Source organism: Corticium candelabrum, chromosome 15, assembly GCF_963422355.1.
Source record: "Corticium candelabrum chromosome 15, ooCorCand1.1, whole genome shotgun sequence".
In the NCBI taxonomy this organism is placed as follows: domain Eukaryota; kingdom Metazoa; phylum Porifera; class Homoscleromorpha; order Homosclerophorida; family Plakinidae; genus Corticium; species Corticium candelabrum.
The window spans coordinates 773,129-795,146 of NC_085099.1; the positions used below are offsets into that span (position 1 = coordinate 773,129).

General features: G+C 38.8%; 6 protein-coding genes across 7 annotated transcripts; 2 read left to right on the forward strand and 4 right to left on the reverse strand.

Moving 5' to 3' along the window:
• Positions 1-332: 332 nt before the first annotated feature.
• LOC134190934 (wee1-like protein kinase) lies at positions 333-3,883 on the reverse strand. Its single transcript, XM_062659479.1, has 13 exons — positions 3,305-3,883; positions 3,186-3,225; positions 2,991-3,102; positions 2,235-2,292; positions 2,054-2,175; positions 1,813-1,959; positions 1,545-1,652; positions 1,403-1,488; positions 1,284-1,343; positions 988-1,095; positions 840-929; positions 714-769; positions 333-655 (listed from the first exon to the last, which is right to left on the reverse strand). The coding sequence occupies exons 1-13, from the start codon at positions 3,814-3,816 to the stop codon at positions 541-543; spliced, it is 1,614 nt and encodes a 537-aa protein (XP_062515463.1). The 5' UTR covers positions 3,817-3,883; the 3' UTR covers positions 333-540.
• A 113-nt stretch (positions 3,884-3,996) lies between these two features.
• LOC134190733 (guanylate-binding protein 1-like) lies at positions 3,997-9,289 on the reverse strand. 2 transcript variants are annotated; one of them, XM_062659229.1, is made up of 22 exons: positions 9,193-9,289; positions 8,749-9,107; positions 8,307-8,367; positions 8,099-8,193; positions 7,981-8,034; positions 7,835-7,921; positions 7,567-7,684; positions 7,059-7,421; positions 6,753-6,778; positions 6,499-6,687; positions 6,189-6,292; positions 6,066-6,126; positions 5,923-6,013; positions 5,761-5,858; positions 5,631-5,699; positions 5,497-5,571; positions 5,148-5,233; positions 5,027-5,075; positions 4,920-4,970; positions 4,801-4,863; positions 4,654-4,737; positions 3,997-4,347 (listed from the first exon to the last, which is right to left on the reverse strand). In XM_062659229.1, exons 1-22 carry the CDS (start codon positions 9,278-9,280, stop codon positions 4,117-4,119), a joined length of 2,502 nt encoding a protein of 833 aa, XP_062515213.1. In that variant the 5' UTR covers positions 9,281-9,289; the 3' UTR covers positions 3,997-4,116. The 2 variants fall into 2 exon arrangements, 1 of the variants encoding a protein (XP_062515213.1); XR_009971679.1 differs by lacking the exons at positions 3,997-4,347; positions 4,654-4,737 and having other exon boundaries at positions 5,027-5,089.
• A 64-nt stretch (positions 9,290-9,353) lies between these two features.
• LOC134190462 (aminoacyl tRNA synthase complex-interacting multifunctional protein 1-like) lies at positions 9,354-11,307 on the forward strand. The gene is made up of 9 exons (XM_062658904.1): positions 9,354-9,483; positions 9,578-9,597; positions 9,658-9,760; positions 10,067-10,303; positions 10,371-10,466; positions 10,524-10,597; positions 10,655-10,695; positions 10,750-10,906; positions 11,088-11,307. Exons 1-9 carry the CDS (start codon positions 9,378-9,380, stop codon positions 11,217-11,219), a joined length of 966 nt encoding a protein of 321 aa, XP_062514888.1. The 5' UTR covers positions 9,354-9,377; the 3' UTR covers positions 11,220-11,307.
• LOC134190461 (uncharacterized protein C05D11.1-like) lies at positions 11,207-18,015 on the reverse strand. The gene is made up of 25 exons (XM_062658903.1): positions 17,834-18,015; positions 17,286-17,368; positions 17,069-17,227; positions 16,751-16,960; positions 16,389-16,652; positions 16,061-16,171; positions 15,902-15,993; positions 15,744-15,846; positions 15,609-15,683; positions 15,353-15,463; positions 15,143-15,286; positions 14,517-14,693; positions 14,276-14,378; positions 13,838-13,968; positions 13,378-13,496; positions 13,258-13,319; positions 12,875-12,960; positions 12,672-12,820; positions 12,414-12,615; positions 12,309-12,358; positions 12,155-12,248; positions 11,980-12,096; positions 11,864-11,907; positions 11,653-11,805; positions 11,207-11,338 (listed from the first exon to the last, which is right to left on the reverse strand). The coding sequence occupies exons 1-25, from the start codon at positions 17,970-17,972 to the stop codon at positions 11,287-11,289; spliced, it is 3,030 nt and encodes a 1,009-aa protein (XP_062514887.1). The 5' UTR covers positions 17,973-18,015; the 3' UTR covers positions 11,207-11,286.
• A 57-nt stretch (positions 18,016-18,072) lies between these two features.
• LOC134190463 (serine/threonine-protein kinase Nek7-like) lies at positions 18,073-20,457 on the forward strand. Its single transcript, XM_062658905.1, has 10 exons — positions 18,073-18,431; positions 18,491-18,553; positions 18,622-18,678; positions 18,895-18,948; positions 19,042-19,085; positions 19,174-19,238; positions 19,483-19,590; positions 19,657-19,751; positions 19,941-20,054; positions 20,116-20,457. The coding sequence occupies exons 1-10, from the start codon at positions 18,234-18,236 to the stop codon at positions 20,224-20,226; spliced, it is 909 nt and encodes a 302-aa protein (XP_062514889.1). The 5' UTR covers positions 18,073-18,233; the 3' UTR covers positions 20,227-20,457.
• Positions 20,379-21,995, reverse strand: LOC134190464 (mediator of RNA polymerase II transcription subunit 18-like). Its single transcript, XM_062658907.1, has 7 exons — positions 21,789-21,995; positions 21,644-21,719; positions 21,351-21,473; positions 21,214-21,292; positions 21,072-21,161; positions 20,971-21,017; positions 20,379-20,514 (listed from the first exon to the last, which is right to left on the reverse strand). The coding sequence occupies exons 1-7, from the start codon at positions 21,934-21,936 to the stop codon at positions 20,472-20,474; spliced, it is 606 nt and encodes a 201-aa protein (XP_062514891.1). The 5' UTR covers positions 21,937-21,995; the 3' UTR covers positions 20,379-20,471.
• Between the last annotated feature and the right edge of the window lie 23 nt (positions 21,996-22,018).

Sequence of the window (22,018 nt, forward strand, 5' to 3'; positions counted from 1 at the left end):
CACGTGACAACTAAATACCAAATATTGAACGTTTGCTCTTAAATCCGTAAATTTGGCTAAAACCACGCAAGAATATTACTTGCTACATTTCACGCCACGTGTAGTAATAATTGTAGCAAACTCTGTTGTGTATTCATTGTATGAGAAGAGAGAGAGTAATTACATACAGTGTACACGTCAGCTGTTTGTAATGGCCAAAAAGCACAATGCAAACTGTGTTCTCTAAGCAGCACGACCACAACATTTTTCCAAATTTACCTAGCACCTGGACTACACTAGAGTTGAATTAAATCCAAGGCCATACACAAGAAAGACCAACACCCAAATTGCTACTTATCTAAGCCCAGTCCATGGACATTGACTGATTGTATTGGATCCAGAGCACTGTCAAATGTATACAATAACATCTAGAGCCAAAGATATTATATCAGAGTTATGTGCCACATTGTAACAAACTTCAATAATAACTCAGTCCGCCAATCTATTAAGACTTAATAAACCTATGCTAAAAATACCAAGAAAATGATGGTAGCACTCCAGCTACCAACCACTAACACTTAAGCTTCGATTGACTACTCGTTGACTCTTGCCACCAACAAGTCTCGAGCAACAACTTGATTTTGGGTCCTTTCGTTGTCTTGCTTGCTCAAGTTCCCTATGAGTGTAATAACGAGTAACTTACTGCAACTACCATGCATACTAATCTAGCTCACCTAACAAGAAGTTCATTCTTGAACTTCTCGGCGTTAAGTTCCCTTCGTAATTCATCCTACACAATACGCAAACATGAATCAATGACCTACAATCAGTATTCCTGAATTGAGCATAAGCATGCTCACCTTGCTTTTTGTTGCAAGCGGGTACAATACAGGGTGTTGTGTTAGAACGGCAGCCGATGGTCGAGCAGTCGACTCTGGATGGACCATAGCCTAGAAAATTAAAATGTGTCAAATACCGGGTATTAGCCACACAATCAGACTGACTCACTTTAAGTAACTGATTAAACGGAGACGAACAATGAATTAAGTCAGGAAGACAGCCATCTCGAATTCTATGCCATTCTGGACCATTTTTGGGTAACTCTCCACCTCCTCCCTGCAACAACAATAAGTATACTGATGGCCACCAAAGTTAATCATAAAAATCTCATCAATCTCTATAGTCATTTCTATCAAAAGTGTATCTGTATTTTTGTACATTTTAATACATGTTGGAATGTGCCAGTGAGGGAAGAGGTTACAAGCATGCAGCATCTAAAAACAACAAAATATGCTTTCACTCACCATAACAAAGACTGTCAATCCTAGAGATAATATATCTGCTTTCTGTAGATCGCTGTAATCCTATGCATAACCAAAATTTACAGTTACATCATTTGTCTATAACGATTCACTACCACCACCTCCTGCAGCAACTCTCTTGCCATATAACGACAGTCCCCCTCTTCAACCTGAGGGTGATATATGGATGTAACGTGGCCCATGTCTCCTGTAGCCAGAAAACGATCAATCATCAATACAATAAAACTATCTCAACAAAATTACCTATTTTGTAAATAATCTGATTGACTGCTTCTCTAGAACAACAGTCACTGTCATAAACTGGATGAGCAGAGGCGTCTTCTTGATCAGGATGACAGATAAAAATGTTACCTGCCATGAAACGAATACTTGTAGATGACAACTGAACCAACCAACTCAAATAAGAAACATGATAACAAACAAACAGATAGACAAACAGACAGGCAGATTTGTTTTACTGCGTTTCAAGTCAATAGGATATAGACATTTCATATAACAGTAGTTGTATCACCTGGTTTAATGTCCAGATGGGCAAGATTCATACTATGAATGTACTTGAGACCGTGAGCCACCTGGAGCAACACTCGCTTCAAGTCACATTCTGTAAACTTTGTTCCAGCAAACGTCTTCTCAGCAATAACAGATGACAGACTACCACCTTCATAAGACATCAATAGTATACAATCAATCACTCATCAGTCACCATCTTAAACTCTAATACAAAATGAGAGTCTTTCAGTGTCTCAACTCACCGTTGCAAAATTCATTTTGTATAATCATGTGATCTTGCTCTGCCCAAGCAGAGAAGTAACGTACAATGTGAGGATGAGCTCCGAGTATAGCATGAGCAGCTACTTCACGAAGAGCAGCTTGTCTGTAAGTATAGAAAAATTGTTTCAAGATTGGTATCGCAAACGTCTCTCAATGACATACTGAGCTGCACATCCTGCCACAGGCTTCTTAGACCGCTTCAAAGCATAAATGCAGCCGTCTGTACAACAAACGTATGATGAGCTATCACTGCAGTGCATGTACATATCAAGTTTGTAATAATACAGTCACAGTTGACCTCATTTCATTCCAAAGCATACACAAAACAATTATGTTTCATCCATTGCTCCCTATTCTATGCATATGTCACCACTAAATTCTCTTCCCAGCCCACCACACGTGTATATATATATATACTCAAAACATGCGCATGCACACACACACACACACACACACACACACACACACACACACACACACACACACACACACAAATAGACAAACGTTAAGCCCTTCAAGTCGTTCAATGTTGACCATAAAGGTCAGTTATGAATATGGCTCCCTTGCCTCTAGAGACAGGGCCTCGGTGCGCTACATGAAAGCTCAGGGCCAGCACTGACAATCCACCTGGAGCTTGACCAGAGTCACACACACACACACACACACACACACACACACACACACACACACACACACACACACACACACACACACACACACACACACACAGAGTCATGAAACCACGAAGACCAAAAGTGCTTCAGCCTCCTTTGACTGTGCTACTCACTCATCAGTTACATAAATTTTACAAAGTCCCATTTCTTATGGCTCATAGCTGAAATAATAAATCGAGTACACAAAGTAGCAATGATCAACATGACTTTGCTGCTTGTGTGTAGCTTTTATACTTATACTCACCAAGTCTATTTCGACATTTGCAAACTGTTCCAAATTCACCAGAACCAATCTTGTCAATCTCTTGAAATTCAGGAGTGTATCGAGAAATATTACTTTCTCGTAATGTCAAGTTCTACAAAATTTAATAACACTCTAAGACTTACAAGCTTCCACTAATTAAGATAGAAAGTACTATACAAGTACTATACTGTATACCTTCTCACCAAAAGGACTGCCATCATTGATATCAAACAATCTACAACCCAAACATTACTTACGTCAAAACATTAGGGTGAACATGGCACCAAATCTGTGAATGACGTTCATAAACTCACGTCTCATCAATGTTTCGTTTTCCTCTTTTTGGCACCGAATTTTGCACAGCGTGAGTAAACGGATTAACGTTAGCGCCGATAGACATCTTTCTTTGTCCCCTCACCGCGCCAGGAGCCGTACGCGACAACTTCCCTCCAACCAATCTCGATTTTCGTCTCTCGTGCTGTTGTATGAGGCTTCTCGGCGTCCTGGGATCCTCGAACAATCTCAAAGCTCCAAGCCGTTTTTCGATCTTTCGAGGTGGTGACGTCAGCGGGGATAGTGACAAAGGTGAGCACGACAAGCAGGGCGATGACGCTCTCTCTGGTGTAGCCAACCTGGGGTCCCAACTGAAAGATGAGTCCATCGGCGAATCATCAAACTCTGATATCGTCATCGAGATAGATTCGGATTTCAAGTGCAGGTTGTCCGCAGGGTTGCGATTGGGCCGAGGTGACGATTCTTCTTCGAAGTTCAATCGCACAGCTATTGGACGCTGTGGAAAACGCTTTCTGAGGCCGTCTAGCGACATGCTTCTCGAAATTAACGCAAGGATTCTCGTCAAGAGCCTCTCGATGCGTCGAACACTTTGCCGCGGGGAATTCAAAGAGTTGACCAATCAGCGAGAGCCACACCCAGCAACGTCATGTAGACAAAACCTCCCGGTTATTAATTAAGCTTGTGCGCGCCCACAAAACTCCGAAGGTCTACTTATAGGCTCTGTATTCATGGATCATAGTTATACACATTGATTGTTGTAAACAATATGATCAATATCCATACCTAGATAAATTTTTCTCTCACCATGCCTACTAAATTTGACTACTTATCTCTAAGAAAGTAGTTTTCGTGTATCCTCGAGACCATTTAACATATTTTGAATCCACACTACAAGCCATTGAAAGAAGCCTTTCAAGTTTGACCAAAATGAGTTCCTAGAGGTGATAATTTCTTGCAGCTCAACTTCAGTATCAATGTAGTTATTGACAATCATGATCTTGAGACTTCCTTCCCACAGCTTTGGCTTTCCCTCATTTAAATTCAACATGCACACTTCAATCATCTGAATACACAATGAAATTAGCTGAATAGAGCATGTAATAATACATAATACTATAGATAATGTGTAATATAATAATTACCATTCTACCATACATATGTGTCTAGTAGAGGCATAAGTCTTAGCTACTACCTACTGCCTACTCATGCATCCATATCATCATCTAATCACTGTTTCCATCCTTTGTAGTTGTCAAACTTTAATTTGACTAGCAAACTTTATGACAGTTAATTAGACAACATTGTCTGCTTAGTTTACTAAAATCAAATTTGCCTGTTTTATGTTTGTCCATTAGTCTCTTAGACTTACGTATTGTCGAACACTAAATGCAGTGTCATATTTGTCAGCAGACAGCAAGATTATCTTCTTTGCAGTTTCAAGAGGCACTCGAACCTAAATGACAAGCATCTTTATAACAGCATTCGCTACCACTAATACTTCAATAAGACAGACAACCTCTCTGGTATAAGCTTCAACGTTGTCTTTATGTCGATCCTCACAAACAGAAAGCAAGCGATTCTAGACCATAATTAAGTTTAGGCTTACACACTGTACATAAATCATGTAGTGAATACCTTTAGAGACTTTTTCACCTCTTTGTATTCATCAGTTGAACTAAATGAAGCCTAAACGCACCATTGTATCAATCCAAATGACAACAACTGATAACATGATAACTTACATGAAGCTGGCTGTACTCTGATAGCATCAGATCCATCTCCACTTCCAACCTGTAAACAAAAATCTGTGAAATCAATGCAAATAGCTATGCCAAGCACAAGATGAATGAATATGTGCTGTACTTCTTGTCCAAATCCGTTTCATTCAATGGAAGAGCGATCTTGCTAGGACCCGTGTTAGTACGAAACTTTCTCACCAATTCCGATGCCTACAGTGATAAACAGCATTGCCAACAAAGTCGCAAAACAAGGAAACAGCAACTTCGTAGATTCATAGATAAAAACCAAAGTCTGTACTACTAAATCTTTGAAAAATACAAAAACTGTAAGAAAATCACATACAAAAAGGTGTACTGTGCGTGCATCAGACATATTGCAGTCTGTAAAGTGATAAGTACAACCTAAATACGTATACGACCACATCATAACCAACATGTCCTTCCTCATCATGTAGTCAGTCATGCTGACTCACCGATCCTTCACAAGCACTTCGCACCAACTGTAAATTTTCTTCAAACAATGCTTTCTTTAGTTCAGAAACACCAGTCTAAAAACATATTACGAGTACAAGCATCCGTTAGCCCACAAGAGAACTTCACGTCTCACTTTGACCATTGAATAGTATGCAGGAAATAGACTTTCTTCCTTTGCCTGACTGCCCTCACGTTCGTAAACCTGAAACAAAACACATGCTGTCTAAATCCACCAATTTTTATATCAACCACACAGAGCTGACCGCAAGAGCTTCAAGCTCTGCTCCATTCAAAATACGTTGCAATTCAGGCTCAAGTCTTGGTATTCTATCAACATTACGTGCACTATCCCTGAAATGATCTAATGAAACAACCACCATGTGTTATACATGTACATGCAATAAATAGAGCAAGATATGCAATACTGATGGCACTGTCCCTTGCATTTTCCAGTACTTTCTCTAAAGCTTGCCGATTTTTCAGCAAGTAAGTATCACGAATATTGCTAAGAGAATTCTAACAAAAATCAGCTATATTATAGTTGACATAATATGTAAGCAAGCAGTACTTGTAGTTGATCCAAGCTAGTGAGAAAGTAGTCACTGTCCTGCAACTCATTAAGATCAGCCCTACAAATACAATACGATAAATGTATGGCTTGCCAAGGCTACTAAAAATAAATGATGCTCACCTTAATTTCTCCAAAACACCCGATTTAATCTCCCTATATTGTTGTTCTAATTCTGAAGTCAATACAGGCAATACAGTCTGGTCCAGCTGAGACTCTGCCTCAACCTTGAAAATAGCAAAAAGCAGTAATGAACATGAAACTATTGAATTCCAATATCCAATTGCTTTGATAATTACCCTACACAACTAATAGTACAAAATACTAACTAATAGTATGAAATACTACTAAATACACATCTAATATCAGTAATTAGTGCTATACTATATTATCAACTGCCAATCATGATTATGATGTTGTAGATGACACTCACTTCCATTCTTCTTTGCACTTCAGTGCATTTGATCTGAATCTTTTTTTGGTTGACATCTTGACTCTTCAAATATTTGTCAGCCATATCTCTTTGTAGACCGACAAGTGATGCATTGATGGCGTCATTCAACCCAAACAACAACTGCTCTAATAGCAAAACAGTTCTGTTGACTGCCGACGTATGCCATAGCTAAATATGCAAATTTGCCTGCATAAAAACCGACAAGTGAGCAGTAACAACAGATGGAACCATACCATTAATTTTGTTGCATTTATTGGCCCTTCAATAATACAAACAAAAACATATGAAGTTGACAGATAAACAATACTGAACTTACCAACTACAAATGCGTGCTACTTTAACTAGTAATGTACTTGATGTGTTCATACAAATGTCTTACCAAAATAACCTTGAGGATACTGACATGCAATCAACTGCTAGTACCACTCTAATAAGTTGTCAACCTGGCCAATAGCACAGTGTACTTGTACATGCACCAGTTACCACTTCACTTTCGTAAAGTCAAAATTTTGACTTACATAATATCATATCTCACATACCATTTTCATATCTTGAGAAGATGATTGACATTTCAGCCTCATAGAATACCAAACAGTCACCACGAGCACTCTCTTTTAATCCATCAACAAAAATCGTCCATAGACCAGGAATAGCAGCTAGTGAACCTTCATTTGCTGCAGCAACAAGCAACCGCAAAAGAGATGCAAGTTCTGGTCCATTGATCAAGCGACCATTTTTCTCCTTTGGCTGTAACTTCGTTTGCATTTTTTCAAAAAGTGCTTTTCTGTCATTCTTATAATCTGTCGTTAGATCATCTTCTTTAGCATGACTGAGATCTTGAAGGAGGTTCTTTTGTACTGCCGGCAGGAAAAGAGTGTGACAATCTACGCTGTCAAAAATACCTGTAAAACAGTAAAACAACTAAATGGTTGTTGCTTGTCTGTCTGTTTGCAACTACATGCTCTAAAAATCAGTTCAACATATCTGCAAAAGTGTCCGTTTGTCAGTATGTCAACATGTTTAGCAGTAATGAGCCATGAGTTATACCAAGCAAGCTGATCTCATGCTCTTCGCTGTCTCTTGCTGATTTGCTGCCCATCAGTCTATGAAGCCACTGCTGAGGGGTTTCGCCACCTAAAGTCATCTGAACAAAATCCTGCACAATCTATAAATACAATATTATTACAAACATGATGTTAGCCTCTCTCTTTTTCTCTCACATTCATGTGAACACACACACACACACACACACACACACACACACACACACACACACACACACACACACAGCAAAACATTTTCTTCTATTACTAACCCACAAAAGAGGTGGAAAAGTGAGCAGGTCATGATTGAAATCATCAACCCATTTAGCTTTCGATATCTGCGATCGAAGAGCAAAGAGCTATAAATATAAACAGCATAAAAACAACAAAGAGGCAACACATTAGATAATTCACAAACCCTTGTTCGTCTAGCTAGCAGCTCTAGATAGTCAATATCTGCTTGGTCAATTATCTGTAACAAATTTCAATAATAACACTTAATTTCTAGTTGATTTTATCCAAACTTGTGACAGTACCTTCACTGAGTTAAATACGAGATAGGAGCTGAGCAATGTAGCAACCGCAAATATTTTTGCATCGTAAGTCTCAGAGATGTTCGATGCAGCAAACCCTTCAGCAGCAAGTGTGCTTGTCAATACGATTACATGCGTGCATGCATGTGCATGCTTGTGTGTGTGTGTGTGTGTGTGTGTGTGTGTGTGTGTGTGTGTCGTGCGTGCATACCTTCTGTATCGAGAAAAATCACGGACACTTTCTGTCCACTTGCAAGCTGCATCTCCGTAGGCTAGACACAAGAACACAACCGGATCAATACGTATTCTTACCCAACCCAGTCAACCTTCTTATCTCACTCTAAAACTCACCTGTAAGACATACCTAAAATCCTGTCACATTGTTATCCCAACACTAAATTAGCAGTCACATCAATGTCAGACTAACAGTCGCATAATCCATATTAAGATACATTATAAATATTAATTTATTAAAAATTTACAGTGACTTTGCCCTCACTGATTGTAAATAAAAATGGCACCAAACACTAATCTACGGTTTACAGTACCAAGCTAATAATATTGATATTTAATTACACATTGATTAGTGAGTGCTACGAAATCTTACTGTCTATACTCTGTCTAGTGCGACAAGTTTGCTTGGCATACGTTACCTTTCCCCAAATCCAAATTCCCATAGTGTGTGGCTGTACAGACGGTCCTATTCCGAATCCTGACTGCTTTCCCATCAGTTGATTCAATAGGAACGACTTTCCAGAGTGAAATTTGCCAACTACAGCCACTACGGCCAGTGGACCCTCGATGTAGTGTAGATGCTTGACATTCTCCTCAACCAATGTCAAACTGCGGTGATGCTTGGTGTCTGGCTTTACAAGCTGTAACGGTCGATCAGGAAGACGTTCTTTTGCAGCTGGTTTTGTGTCGGTATATAGTGAATCTGTTCCATCAGATTCATCTCTAGTCGTACGTTCGGAAGGCGCGCCCGCTTCGGTGCTGTCTAAGACACTTTCATCTGCAAGGAAACAGGCTGTTTGTAAAATCTAGATTTCTCCTGTTTCATCATTCTAGCTAGTCTAGGCTACTAAAATGTTACTCACTCGTCAACTCTTGTTTCGAACAAGTTATCGATAGAATGCAGAATGTAACACATACAGTCAAATAGACATCGAATATTCGCGTCGGCATCGCAAGACTTCCCGCCTATGACGCAGCAGTAAGGTCTGGCTACGCGAGACTAGTGTAAGCCATGTGTGTGGGAAATTGGTCACGTGACGTACATACAATGGCTGACTCTGATGTTGTTCAACAGTTGGAAGAACGGGCAAAGGAAGCGGAATCTGCCATAGAGTTATTGAAGAATCAATTGCAAGGCCTCAAAGAAAAAGCTGGTTCGTAGTGATTAGTGTAGATTTAATTTAATCGAATAGCTAGATGTGAGTTTTATTTAATTTGTCTCTTTGTTAAATTCTCTTGGTGTCTCAGAAAAGTCGGGTTTGTTGAAGGTAAGAAGATCTACGTAAGTGATCTTGGTTACTAATGCTGGCGTATGGGCCTCTTTGTAGGGACGTGAAGAAGTTGTTCGACTGCGGAAAGAAAATGAAGATCTCAGACAAGAAATCTGCTCCATGAAGAAACAGCTCACAGACTTAGAATCAACAAATAAACGTCAGTATATTTGGGCTTGATTTGTGGGAGGGGTCAGAAACTTTCATTACGTGGAATCACTCTCTTCTCGGGATTCTTACAAGTTAATTGTTTACTGAACTGAGTATTGCTAGACACTACGTTTATCTTTAAATGGTCATTTGTTGCCCTGATTTACATTTGCTTATTCGAGACCAGACATTCACAGTGCATGCATTGCTCGCTTGCTTAATTAATTTTGAATTTATTAATCATGTTCATATGAAAGTTTTCTAGCAGAATTCTGCATGTCTTAAAGTGGGGTTTTGCTAAGGTATTTTTGTTCAGGGTTTCAGGTTGCACTTCCTGTTCCTGGTCAGAAGCCTCCTCACTATCCTAATCCTCCTGCTGTTACAGCATATGTTCAAGGTCCAGGCGCTCAACCTGCCACTGTAGAGAGTGAGCCTGTGGCAGCTGTTTTGTCAGTGGTCGCAGAAGGTGTGGGAAATGGAGAGGAAGCAAAGAGCAAAAAGAAAGAAAAGAAAAAACAAGAAAAGAAAGATCCATCACCAGTTCCAAGTGAAGGTATTACAGTCAAGACTTAAGAGGTTTTATTAAGGTTTAGTACATAAGAATGATACAACTACTGAAGGTGGTTTGGTGAATGTGTCACGCCTCAACATCAAAGTTGGTCGCATTCTTTCAGTTAAACAACATCCAGATGCTGACACGCTCTATGTAGAAGAAGGTTTTGCTACAGTACTGTAGTCAATCATCTTATCAACATAATGTACTTTGTACACAGTTAATGTTGGAGAGGAGAAAACACGAAATGTAGTGAGTGGTCTAGTCAAACATGTTCCTATTGATCAGATGCAGGTTAACATGTATGTACTGTGAAGTAAGCAGCCAAATAGATTGATTTGATTTTTGTAGGATCGGCTCGGGATATTTCTTGTTAATTTGAAACCGGCAAAGTGGGTGATGAGTATTTTTTTCAGTCCATCATGATGTCTATGAATTTTGTCAAGGATGCGTGGCATTTTTTCTGAAGCAATGATCATGTGTGCCGAGTCTCCAGACAACATAGAAATTATTGATCCACCTCCTGGCAGTGTGCCAGGCGACAGGGTGTTATTTGAAGGATACTCAGGAGAACCAGATGAACAACTCAATCCAAAGAAAAAAGTGCAATAGTGTTGTCTCTTAATTAATTGATCAATCGATACTTGCATTGCCTGCATGTGTGTACGTATGTGTCTATCGTGTGCGTCCACTGGCTCTGTCTCTTTCTGGTTTATTACTTCTGTCTTTATCCATATCCACATGTCTTTAATTAAGTGACTCTTAGCACAATACCTGTTCATAGGTTTGGGATAGAATTCGACCTGATTTGACAACAAACAGTGACTGTGTTGCAACCTACAAAGGCGTGCCTTTCACAGTACCAGGAAAGGGAATTTGCAAAGTACCAACATTGGCCAATGCTATCATCAAGTGACAGTAGATTCGTTATATAACAACTGAACACTTTGCTAGCAATGTGTGATTTGGTAGTTGAAATGATTTCACTGTTGACTGAAGTCCAATGATGAAAGTACATCCAGTTTTCGTCCCATCCTACAGTAAATAAAAATCGGTTACAGAAACAGAGATTTCACGAAGGAGATGGGCAATACTACAAATGAGATGCTAAACAAAACAATGAAACCCCGTGCAACCGATAAATAAAGTGTGACTGGTGCATGTGTGTTTGTTACAAAGACTGGCTAAACGGTAAATTCCAATTATCAAAATAAAAATAGTGACTGTCACAGTGTGAAAGCACAGCATAGTGAGTAAATACTTGGAGCATTTTGCATGTATTATAAACCAAATTAGTCTTCAAACTACAACCAAATTAAAGGTGAATGCTCCCTCATAATGCTTCTTACTCTTTAAGTCTTTCTGAAATTTCATCTACTTTCGATGGATTGCAACATACAGCACAACTCGATCTCTTAGGATCAAACAGTATTGATACGTAACGCTTCCCAATTCGATTCAAATCTGCTGCAGTCACACTGGAGACCTTCTTCATCAGTTCTCTGGCAAATAGACAATAAACAACAAGATTGAGAATATACCTACACCACAACAAAGAACCTGTTGAAGTCACGACCAACTTGCCGAAATTCAGACAGCAAAGACTATAAGAAGCATAAATTTTGTGCATGCTAGAATAAGACATACAAAATATACAAGCAAGTGGTGTAGTTTACTTGCTTTGCAGCATCATATACGCTGCCTTCATCTTCAACAATGTCAAATATTGTACTGCTAATAGCAGATTCTAGCTGAATTGGATCAAATTCCACTTCTCCATTCAAAAAGCTATCCTGCATTTTGAATGAATATTGTGAATTTTGATCAGAAATGAATATTGCTTGTCCTTACAACAATTTTTTTAGATTCTTCATATGCTTTCATGAGATGAGTTGATTTGAAGAGTATAAAGTACAGCAAACCTTCCTCCACCTTTGGATACATGCTAGAATACAACAAGTAGCTAACAATAAACAAAACGTTGTACATCATTGCTATTGCTGACTTGTAATGATATGACAATCCCAATCCCCGAACCTGCCTCCACATTGGACCCTGAAACAGTTTTAGCTATCTTGATTTGTAAGTTAATTAGCAACAAGTCACCTACCTCTATAGCACACAAGTATTGCAAGAAGACCATTAATGCTGGTAAATCAGGGTCAGCATATGAATCAATAGCCTGACAAGTTTGTACAAGAAAAGAAGATTCCACAGATCCCACACCAACAATAGAACCATTAGGAGGTGCAGCAGAGGGATCAATCAGCAGGCGACTGGATGAAAGAACAGGCACCAAAGCAGCTCTTGTACTGCAACAAAAACTTATATGCAACTAGACATAATGTTGTATAGTAATCGCTATCACTTGGAAGCTTTGAAATGAAAGTCGGAAAGAAAATCGTCCCATACTCTATGGGGTTTGTTTGGTAATCTCTTGAGATCAGCTGCCATGTGGATACGTAGATTTTGTGGATGAGACAGGAGACTGGAAACCTGATGTAAACTTCTTGTTACCTATAACAGTAAACATAGAATTCGATACGACAAGCAACAATTCAAAACCAAAACCTTGTTGGGATCTTCTTCTAGATGCCGTAATACATTAGTAAGAACGATTTGCTGTTTAAGAAATGATGCCGACTGTAAATTGCTTTCTGTAGTCAAAGAAACTATTATATATAGTCGAATAACAATTTTGAAGCACTAGAGGTATGCCAGATAAACCCGCAATCCATGTAACATTACTCGATCAAGTAGACACATCAAGTCATTGTTGCAAAGTCATCCATGCATGCCATTGCTTCGAAAACAGATAAAGTGACAAACACGTACAAAGTTTAAAGTAAATAAATCAGCAAGATGTAAGACAGAAGCCAGGTAGCCAACAATAACTTTGAAAACTATCCCTGCAACTAAAACCAACTAAAAACCAGTGAGCATCCCATCAATACCTGACATGAAGTTTAGGTCATGAGACAAAGTTCGAGCAATAATCCTACCACTCCTCTTTAGACTACATACATGTAGAATTACAAGAATATCTTCAAATTGTTCGCTTACATTACAATCACCTTGTAATTTCATTTAGCATCTTGGTGGCAATTATCTGAATCCTTTCAGAAGTAAACTGTGTTCGATAGAGCAATTCTTGCAACCACTTCACTCCACGTTCATAATTGTCAACTTCAACCTGCAAAATTTCCAGAAGCATCACCAGAATGATACTGCATACACATAATTCCATTCACATTGCAGGAAAACAGTCAAACAATTATTAGACCAACTCAGCATACAGCCCGCTTATCAAGGTTGTCATACCCACCAATGTAAGCTGTGCAAATAAGTACTATATGAACTGATGATTGTGTGCTCACAAGAAGAGTGACTAACTCCAACCTAATTTACCTATGTGTATTACAGTGGCATTAAACTCTTTTGCTTCAGTCCAATAGAAACTTCAAACGCAACAGTAACATGGTCCCAACCAGTTTTACTGCAATTACAGTACTGCTGTAATATGTCACTCCATACCTTGAGACATAAAGTTGCAAGCTGAGGATAGCTGCCTGGTAAAAAACAGCGACCACCAACACCAACATGAGCTTCGCTAAGAAGAGTATCAGCTGCGAGCTGAGCGACTACTTCCTCGTGAGAAATTAACTCTAGCAAAAAACAACAGTTTATAAATGTTGAACAGCACATACAGTATAATCAAAATCTACACTGTAATCAGCCATAATAAACAATATTAGTAGAAAACAATTGGAACCTATTACGAACACAAAAATGTAGTAATTACAGCAAAAGCAGCAACAAGACCCAATATATAGACTGCTGCAATAGCACTCATACATAACTATGTGCAGTAGACATTCAATGACAGTCTGCAGCAAAATGTATGGAACACTAGGACCAATGCTAGAATTCCCTAAACTGCTAAAAGTATAAACTAAATGCAATACACTGTACCTCCATTTCTCATTATTGGTGATACACAAAGAAGTTCTGTGAGAAGAGGTAAATAGTGCTTTAGCTCATTTGGGACAACTGCAGTGTCAAGCAATGCAGTGATCTACAAAATACATTAAACATACATGTAAGCCCTACATCAACCACAAATCACGTGTTTGCAAACACTTTAATTAAATTTTGAAAGACACATTATTAGTCACACATTGAAATGCACTGATCCAAAGACAAAGTTACTCACCTGAACAAAAGAGGTGTGTATGTCATCTAGTTGAAACTGAAATGCTAGTCCATCAAAGCAAAATTGATCGGTCCCTTGACTTTCATTTCTGTTTGTGTATGAAGTCAAAGGATGAAAGTAAATTGCATCAGTGCTTGGAACTGCAACAGAACTAAGAAGATCGTCAGGAGGATCAACCTAATGAAAAAATATACACATCATACCTATAAATGAAATGAATCCGTAAACTTCTTATCTAAAATCTCAATGTAGTATGTGCATGCACAAGCATTTCAAATTACTATCTCAAACCAGTGCAGTTTGTGTGCAACTGGTAGACTGCAGTTTGCTATTAAATTATATCAGTAGCAAACACTAAATTATTGTAATTCATCGTTCAGTGGCACGTTTATTATTTGGCAGTATGGCCACAATTTCCAATACAACTAAAGTACAGTGTGTGCACAGTAAAACCACCACACTAGTGATAACAGATTACCTTTCCAACCACAATTTGTGAAATTGACCAAATTTGTAAGCATCCTAGAAATGTTGGTTTAAAAAATTGCTAACCTCAAATGGTAAATTTGTGGCCAGTCAATCTCTATTGACTCTACATAATATCCATAAAGTAATAATGCACTTGCTTCATTTTCATCTGTTGCATTTTCAAATTCCTCTCCTTTTCTTTTGAGTCCTGTCTCTCCCAAGACAGTCCGCTGAGCTTCAATTCTTGCCTTCTCATCAGCCTGCATTGAAGTGCTCAACTCAAAACTTGGTTCTCCAATAATCTGCATACATAAGTTATTTTGTTCATCTCTCAGTAAATTTATTGAAACACAAGCAATTTCTCATACAGATGCTGATGGAGCAGAGACAAAATATTTGCTCAAGAAATCAGTCCAATACTCTAAAGATTTGTCTTTTAGGGACTTCAAAATGTCAACTTGAGATGCCCTGACTTTTAGCTGCAAAGCAAAGTTCACTGCACATTCACTTGCAACCAATTGACAGATTACAGACAAGTAAATAAGCAAACAAAAGCAAAGTAATGTGTTCTTCTAGATCTATACACACATCAACAACAAACATGACTTCTCAACATCAACTAACTTCATCTTTGTCTTGGGAATATAAGAAGTCTCCAATAAACAGAAACGAAAATGCTTCATGACCATTGTCTTCTAGCTGCAATAAGATTGTCTGTATTAATTAATATGCAATTAAAACCTGCATTCGGCTCTTTACCTTGTCCAATTCATGCAATACTTGTCGATGAATGACAGACACCATTCTTTTCATGTCAATTGGTTCTCTCCCACTGGCAAGGTTTACCAATATCTCGTCAACTCTATAGTAACAACTTTATTGGGAGCAAGACATAACAAAACAGTTAATTGTGTTACTTTGATTTTATTTCTCTAAGTTTGTCAAAAGGAACATTCTTGAGAGACAGGTATACACAACTGACAGTAAGCACGCTGACATAGTGATTCACCTGACATATTGTATTATAGACAAATAGCAAACAACAACAACAACAACAACTGGTTATAGCATCCTACTCTACTGCAATATGGCTCCAGAATCTCTACAAGATCTCTTTGCAGTGGAGATGCTGCAGTGTCAGTTAGGTATTCCCATAATACCTGAACTGATGCCAATCCCAAATGATCCTATACAAATTCAAAAATTTAATAATCTGTTCAATTAAAAGATAACACACACACACACACACACACACACACACACACACACACACACAAACTGTGTACAGATTTCAAACTGTAAAGTGTAAACAGACTGACCATAATATTGAGATACATTAAAAATAATAGTCTCAAACATTCAGAATACCAAATGAATAAAATGTCAGACTAGTGTAACACTGACTGTTGCTAAAGGTCCTCTCCATCCTATTCGAACAAGTCCGGTGGTCACGTCATCACATGGAAACTGCACAACTTGCTCAACAGCCGTAGAAAACGATGGAACTGGCGAAGTCCACGGACGGTCCATTGCAGGCAAACCACCCTTTTGTAACATTTTCTCTTCAAATGGTTTAATAGCCGCAAGCAAGCGATCCAGTTCCACTTGACCGGTAATTATAAGACACAAATTATCAGGGCGATAGTAGTTCTTGTGGTACTTTCTGACCTACAGTATACAGAAAACATAATGATAGTACAGTACACACCATCCTATAAATATTTAAACCATAAAAAGTTTAAATCTTCTACCAATGCCTCTTGTACCTTGATGTTATTACAGCTGTCTCTGAGATTTGCCATTAGTCCACCTGTTTCAGACTTAAAACCACAATGTCCTGGATACAGAGCTCTCAACATTGCAAGGTGACTTCTCGATTCGCCAGAATTTTCTCTTGCTTGCATCTCACAGTAGACAACCCCAGCATCCTCCCCTTCCTCATTTACATGATGTACTTCAGTAAGAAACGCAGAATCCTGCAATACAAAATTACACAAGAAAATGACCAATTCAGTAACAGTGTCTCTCCAGCTATTGCTAAAAATGTGTGTGCACCGATGGATATAAACAGAAATCTGGCTTACTGTGAGTGTTGGGTATAGAACGTGATCAAGATAAATAGGTAGCAATGTGAGAAACCCATCACATCCAGCGGTAGTCATAGTGTAGCATGTGTGGTCTGTATCAGTCCATGCATTTGTTCCTTGAGCAAGGCAACGGTTAGCCAACATATCTAGAACACCCTAAAACAATAGAGAAACAGCTAAACATATTTTAAAATAATTCAGAATCTGATAGCACTTTTGCAGGATAATCTTCACTCCCCATAAAAACAAGATGCTCTAGAGTGTGAGGCAAGCCATCATCATCATGAGCTTCGGTAGCTACAAAACAAAAAACAACAAAAACCATAGATACTCAGTCAAACTTTGAACATAATTATTTCAATATTGCATCATATTATATATATATATATATATATATATATATATATATATACATACATATATTCATGCATAATGACAGTAACAGTATATGATATCGATCTATAGCATAAAGTTACTAAAGAATGATGACCCAATCGCAAAATAAGGGTCTCTGTATAAACGTTTGTCTAAGAGTGATGATAGTAAGTAGTGATGCTAATTAAATTAACTAAAATTATTAGACATCTGCTATACACACATGTCACACAATAATTAAAAATACAACTGATTTTCCAAATGTAGCTGCTTTTACAATAATCACACTTCAAATTTAACTTACACGATACAAAAGCTAACAAAAAGTCAGTTATATTGTTAGAAGCCTCATCTAGATCCCATTATTGCATATTCTTATATGCTCACCAACTGTTAGAAAGCCGTTCACCAGAGGCCCTTCCACTCCTGCTAGACAGAGAGTCAGGCCGGTTTTGTTTGAACGATACTTTTTCACGTTTACATCAAGAACGTCAAAATCGAGCAGCTTCTCCCAGTGCGACGTCATCCCTGTCGCAAATTTGGAACACCCAACAACACGACAGGTCGAAACGGATACTGCTGAACACGTGACGAATGGGCGGTGACAACAAACAGCGCATGTTCGACACATCTGTTTGTTGTCAATTGGTGTGTCGAAACAACTGGTAATCTATCAAGCTCAGCCTGCGTCATCCCAGCGTCGCCTACCTATATCCGTCAACTAGAGTCGTGCTGTTCGTCCCAGCTGTCGTGTAGTGTGCTAATTTCCTGTTGTTTGTCTGTTGCAATGGCTGCTGCTGCAGTGGAGGGTATCCAAGGCCCAGCGTCTCCACAACCCGTGTTCGGAGCCGGAGATGCAGACTTGGCGTATGGATCACTAGCAAACTTTGTGATAGAGAAAAAGATCGGGCGAGGGCAATTCAGCACGGTCTACCGGGCGAGATGTCAGCACGACGGAAGTATGGTGGCGTTGAAAAAAGTGCAGGTTTGTTGGATGTCTCGTTAGCAATGTGAGTATTGTGTGTGGATCTCGTTTTCGTCAAGGTGTTTGGGATGATGGACGCAAAAGCTCGCAGTGATTGCATCAAAGAGATTGGTTTGCTCAAAGTCAGATGGCAGATCAGTGCGTCACCTCGTTTCATATGTGCTAATATTCGTTGCATTTGTGTCTGTAGCAACTCAACCATCCAAACGTGATCAAGTACTTGGCAAATTTTATTGAGAATAATGAGGTGAGATTGAGAGGAGGAAATGCAAGTGTCATTTGCGTGGGAAAATCACACTCTAAGAATTAAAATCTGGTTTTAATAGTGACTGGTGTGTGTGTTTGTTTGTGTGTGTGTGTGTGTGTGTGTGTGTGTGTGTGTGTGTGTGTGTGTGTGTGTGTGTGTGTGTGTGTGTGTGTGTGTGTTGTGTGAATTAGTAAGCACCCTGGTTTGTTGTTGTAGCTCAACATAGTCCTGGAGTTGGCAGATGCAGGCGATTTGTCACGAATGATTAAGGTGTGTGTGTGTGTGTGTGTGTGTGTGTGTGTGTGTGTGTGTGTGTGTGTGTGTGTTGGACTATTCTATTGTTTATAATCTCATTATTTGTAGCATTTCAAGAAACAAGATCATCTAATACCAGAACGCACTGTTTGGTAGGACGGGTCTTTAATTAATACTACACAAATGAAAATATACTTTGAAATTATTGCAGTGCTTTATTACTTTTGTCTGTTTCTGCAGGAAGTATTTTGTGCAGCTTTGCAGTGCCGTAGACCATATGCACTCTAGACGAGTCATGCATAGAGGTACAGCCTTCTTCTTTGTCAGTAAAATTGTAGGGTGCAGGAATTAGCATTTATTAGCTTTGTCTTAGTTGCTATTCAATGAAGTTTAAATAATTAGATTCTTTGTTAACTATATCCATCACACATCTGTTGTATTGAGACAGATAATGTAGCCTGGAAGGTAAGTGCACCCAGTTTGGTAGTTATTTTGCTGCAGGATATTGTGTGGTGTGACAGTATGATATGATGTATTGTATTTGTTTAGATATCAAGCCAGCCAATGTATTCATCACAGCAACAGGAGTTGTAAAGCTGGGCGACCTTGGACTGGGTCGTTATTTCAGCTCAAAGACGTCTGCAGTGCATTCATTAGGTCCCCCGTCATTCCTATTTATTGAATTTGTACTCATTACTCATACCTATCTTCTGTTTATCCTAGTGGGTACACCTTACTACATGTCTCCTGAGAGGATTCATGAAGCTGGCTATAATTTCAAATCAGACATATGGTCATTAGGCTGTTTGCTTTATGAGGTAGTAGATGACAAATCTGTTAACTAGTGTACGTAATAACTTGAAGTGTGAAGGAGATCAACGTAACTGCCTGTTGGTAGAATTGTAGTCAGTTATAGAAGATTCTTAGAAGTATTGTTTGTGTAGCACACATGCATCCATCAATAATAAATTGATATTCACTAGATATAGGCTCTTATGTGATTTTAGATGGCTGCTTTGCAGTCACCTTTCTATGGTGACAAAATGAATCTCTACTCACTCTGCAAGAAAATTGAAAAATGTGACTACCCTCCTCTACCAGCCGACATCTACACAGAAGAGGTAAGCAAAGCTTTTATAACTAGTTAACAAGAAATACATGTAACTGTTGTGTCTGTTGCAGCTGAGACAACTGGTTCGATTGTGCATTCAACCAAATCCTGATGACCGACCCGACATCCAGTATGTTTATGAGGTTGCAAAGCAAATGCAGTTAAAAACAATGCAGCAGTAGGGCATCACCTTCAACTGTGGCTTGAGGATATGACAATTAGATTGTCTACATCTTAGCTGTACAGACACCCGACTCATTTATCACTTCATTGTCACAATTATATACAGTATGTCTGTCCCATCTACAGAAGGTAACTTATTTGATTTGAATGTATAGAAGAACTTGTAGTAGTCATTGACTGTGAGGTTCTTCGTAAGTCTCTAATGTGAATAGAAGCCAGTGATGATCTCATTCTTGGTAGCATGTTACAATGGCAGTGCAGGATCCGGTTTTTTCAACATCACTAACCTGGCTCAAACGTAAAGGAGAAATTGTTATACTTTGCCAACACAAATTACTGCACACAGGAATACAACATACACTATAAACAGATCACACAGAGAGAGAAAGACAGCATACACTTGCACACAAAAATCGTACACAAGCAGTCTCAAGCTTGTCACTTTATCCAATAACGATACATAAAAATGACAAATGGCACAAGTACAATCCACACTTGATTTATTATTGAGTTTTGATCTCTCTATGATGTGCTGGTTTTCAGCAAGAGCTAGATAAGTGACAAGCACATGAACAGGAAAAATGGTTATTGAGTTTGTTTATCACATACAGCAATAGTAACAATTTCTGACGGCAACATGAATCACATCACTATAGAGGCAATTGATGGCAAGCAAAAGACAGACAACAAACTGACAGACTGACTGACTGACTGACAGGCGAAGACAGAAAACTGAAGGATACGGTTTTAAATGCTCGGCTAGGGAATTCATTTCATGAACAACCGCATCCTATTGAAAAAGCCTCACACAATGACATCACCAAGCAACATCTTCATAACACACCTGTTCAACTCCAGCCACAGCAGTCGCTGTCACATCTACAATCATAGCAGGAATTTCCTCTGTGTTAGTAGTGTCTGATCTCACAGGCATCTAATATGCAGAATAATCAATGTCAATTGGCACAAGCTTAATAGATCTCTACCTTGGAAATGCTAAATACACAGACTTTGAACGGTCCTTTAAGAAAGAGCCAACCCTCAAACACACACTCTTGTTGCAAGCTAGAAAATTAGAAAGTAATTCCATGCTAGAAACTGACTGTCAACAGATTCAACATACACAAATCCCATCTCTTGAAGGAACTGAGGTAAAGCATCAGTAGTTGTCAATTCAATGCAGTTACGAACTAAGATAATTGGTGATTTTATGGCAGTGTCTGCAGGTCCATAGTAACGAAGATGCCTGAAGAGTCAATAAACAAAGAATAAGAATAATTTGATCAAACCAGATCTACAAAGTGCCCATTCCAAAATAAATTAAATAATAAATAAAAATTTCAAAATACATTGACGTTCAGTTACACACAATTTCTACTTGTTCAATTAACTAAGCAAAAGTATGGCTAAGCTAACCATGGTGCTCTCTCATTGTTCAATGAGCGCCTAATTCTACAGCTAACTGGCGCTGGAGTCGATCCTGAAATCGAACCTACAATAAAGACGTTCATCTTATATACTTGCAAAAATTGAATCTAAATTGTCAAACCAAGTTTAATACCTGAAATTTTGAAGAACATCTCGTGTTCCCGAAAACGTGTGCCTCCGTCAGCAGCTCGGTCGCATAACCCACGAAGTCGATGAAGAAGCTGCCCTAAGCCTTGTCTTTGAATGGTACCTTGAGTTTTGTACTCACTGCGTTGATTCATAACGGAAAGCGAAGCGTAATACGAATACCCATACGAGTTTGTCGTACACCTAGCACACGTGATTTGGCAAATATTGATGGCG

What these genes read in the sequence shown, in the direction of transcription:
- LOC134190934 (XM_062659479.1), bottom strand. Translation starts at nt 3,816, where the DNA reads ATGTCGCTAGACGGCCTCAGAAAGCGTTTTCCACAGCGTCCAATAGCT. An exon ending in AAACGAAACATTGATGAGAC is followed by an intron (nt 3,226 to 3,304) that starts GTGAGTTTATGA and finishes TTTGGGTTGTAG; the next exon opens with ATTGTTTGATATCAATGATG. An exon ending in CCATCTGGACATTAAACCAG is followed by an intron (nt 1,653 to 1,812) that starts GTGATACAACTA and finishes GTTTCATGGCAG; the next exon opens with GTAACATTTTTATCTGTCAT.
- LOC134190733 (XM_062659229.1), bottom strand. Translation starts at nt 9,280, where the DNA reads ATGCCGACGCGAATATTCGATGTCTATTTGACTGTATGTGTTACATTC. An exon ending in TGCAAGGGACAGTGCCATCA is followed by an intron (nt 5,859 to 5,922) that starts GTATTGCATATC and finishes TTGTTTCATTAG; the next exon opens with ATCATTTCAGGGATAGTGCA. An exon ending in CAGAGCTTGAAGCTCTTGCG is followed by an intron (nt 5,700 to 5,760) that starts GTCAGCTCTGTG and finishes GTTTTGTTTCAG; the next exon opens with GTTTACGAACGTGAGGGCAG.
- LOC134190462 (XM_062658904.1), top strand. Translation starts at nt 9,378, where the DNA reads ATGGCTGACTCTGATGTTGTTCAACAGTTGGAAGAACGGGCAAAGGAA. An exon ending in CTTAGAATCAACAAATAAAC is followed by an intron (nt 9,761 to 10,066) that starts GTCAGTATATTT and finishes ATTTTTGTTCAG; the next exon opens with GGTTTCAGGTTGCACTTCCT. An exon ending in AACTCAATCCAAAGAAAAAA is followed by an intron (nt 10,907 to 11,087) that starts GTGCAATAGTGT and finishes ACCTGTTCATAG; the next exon opens with GTTTGGGATAGAATTCGACC.
- LOC134190461 (XM_062658903.1), bottom strand. Translation starts at nt 17,972, where the DNA reads ATGACGTCGCACTGGGAGAAGCTGCTCGATTTTGACGTTCTTGATGTA. An exon ending in GTGAAGATTATCCTGCAAAA is followed by an intron (nt 17,228 to 17,285) that starts GTGCTATCAGAT and finishes CTATTGTTTTAG; the next exon opens with GGTGTTCTAGATATGTTGGC. An exon ending in AAGAATCTAAAAAAATTGTT is followed by an intron (nt 12,097 to 12,154) that starts GTAAGGACAAGC and finishes TTCAAAATGCAG; the next exon opens with GATAGCTTTTTGAATGGAGA.
- LOC134190463 (XM_062658905.1), top strand. Translation starts at nt 18,234, where the DNA reads ATGGCTGCTGCTGCAGTGGAGGGTATCCAAGGCCCAGCGTCTCCACAA. An exon ending in TAGACGAGTCATGCATAGAG is followed by an intron (nt 19,239 to 19,482) that starts GTACAGCCTTCT and finishes GTATTTGTTTAG; the next exon opens with ATATCAAGCCAGCCAATGTA. An exon ending in TAGGCTGTTTGCTTTATGAG is followed by an intron (nt 19,752 to 19,940) that starts GTAGTAGATGAC and finishes ATGTGATTTTAG; the next exon opens with ATGGCTGCTTTGCAGTCACC.
- LOC134190464 (XM_062658907.1), bottom strand. Translation starts at nt 21,936, where the DNA reads ATGAATCAACGCAGTGAGTACAAAACTCAAGGTACCATTCAAAGACAA. An exon ending in AACAATGAGAGAGCACCATG is followed by an intron (nt 21,474 to 21,643) that starts GTTAGCTTAGCC and finishes TTGACTCTTCAG; the next exon opens with GCATCTTCGTTACTATGGAC. An exon ending in CTTCAAGAGATGGGATTTGT is followed by an intron (nt 21,293 to 21,350) that starts GTATGTTGAATC and finishes CTAATTTTCTAG; the next exon opens with CTTGCAACAAGAGTGTGTGT.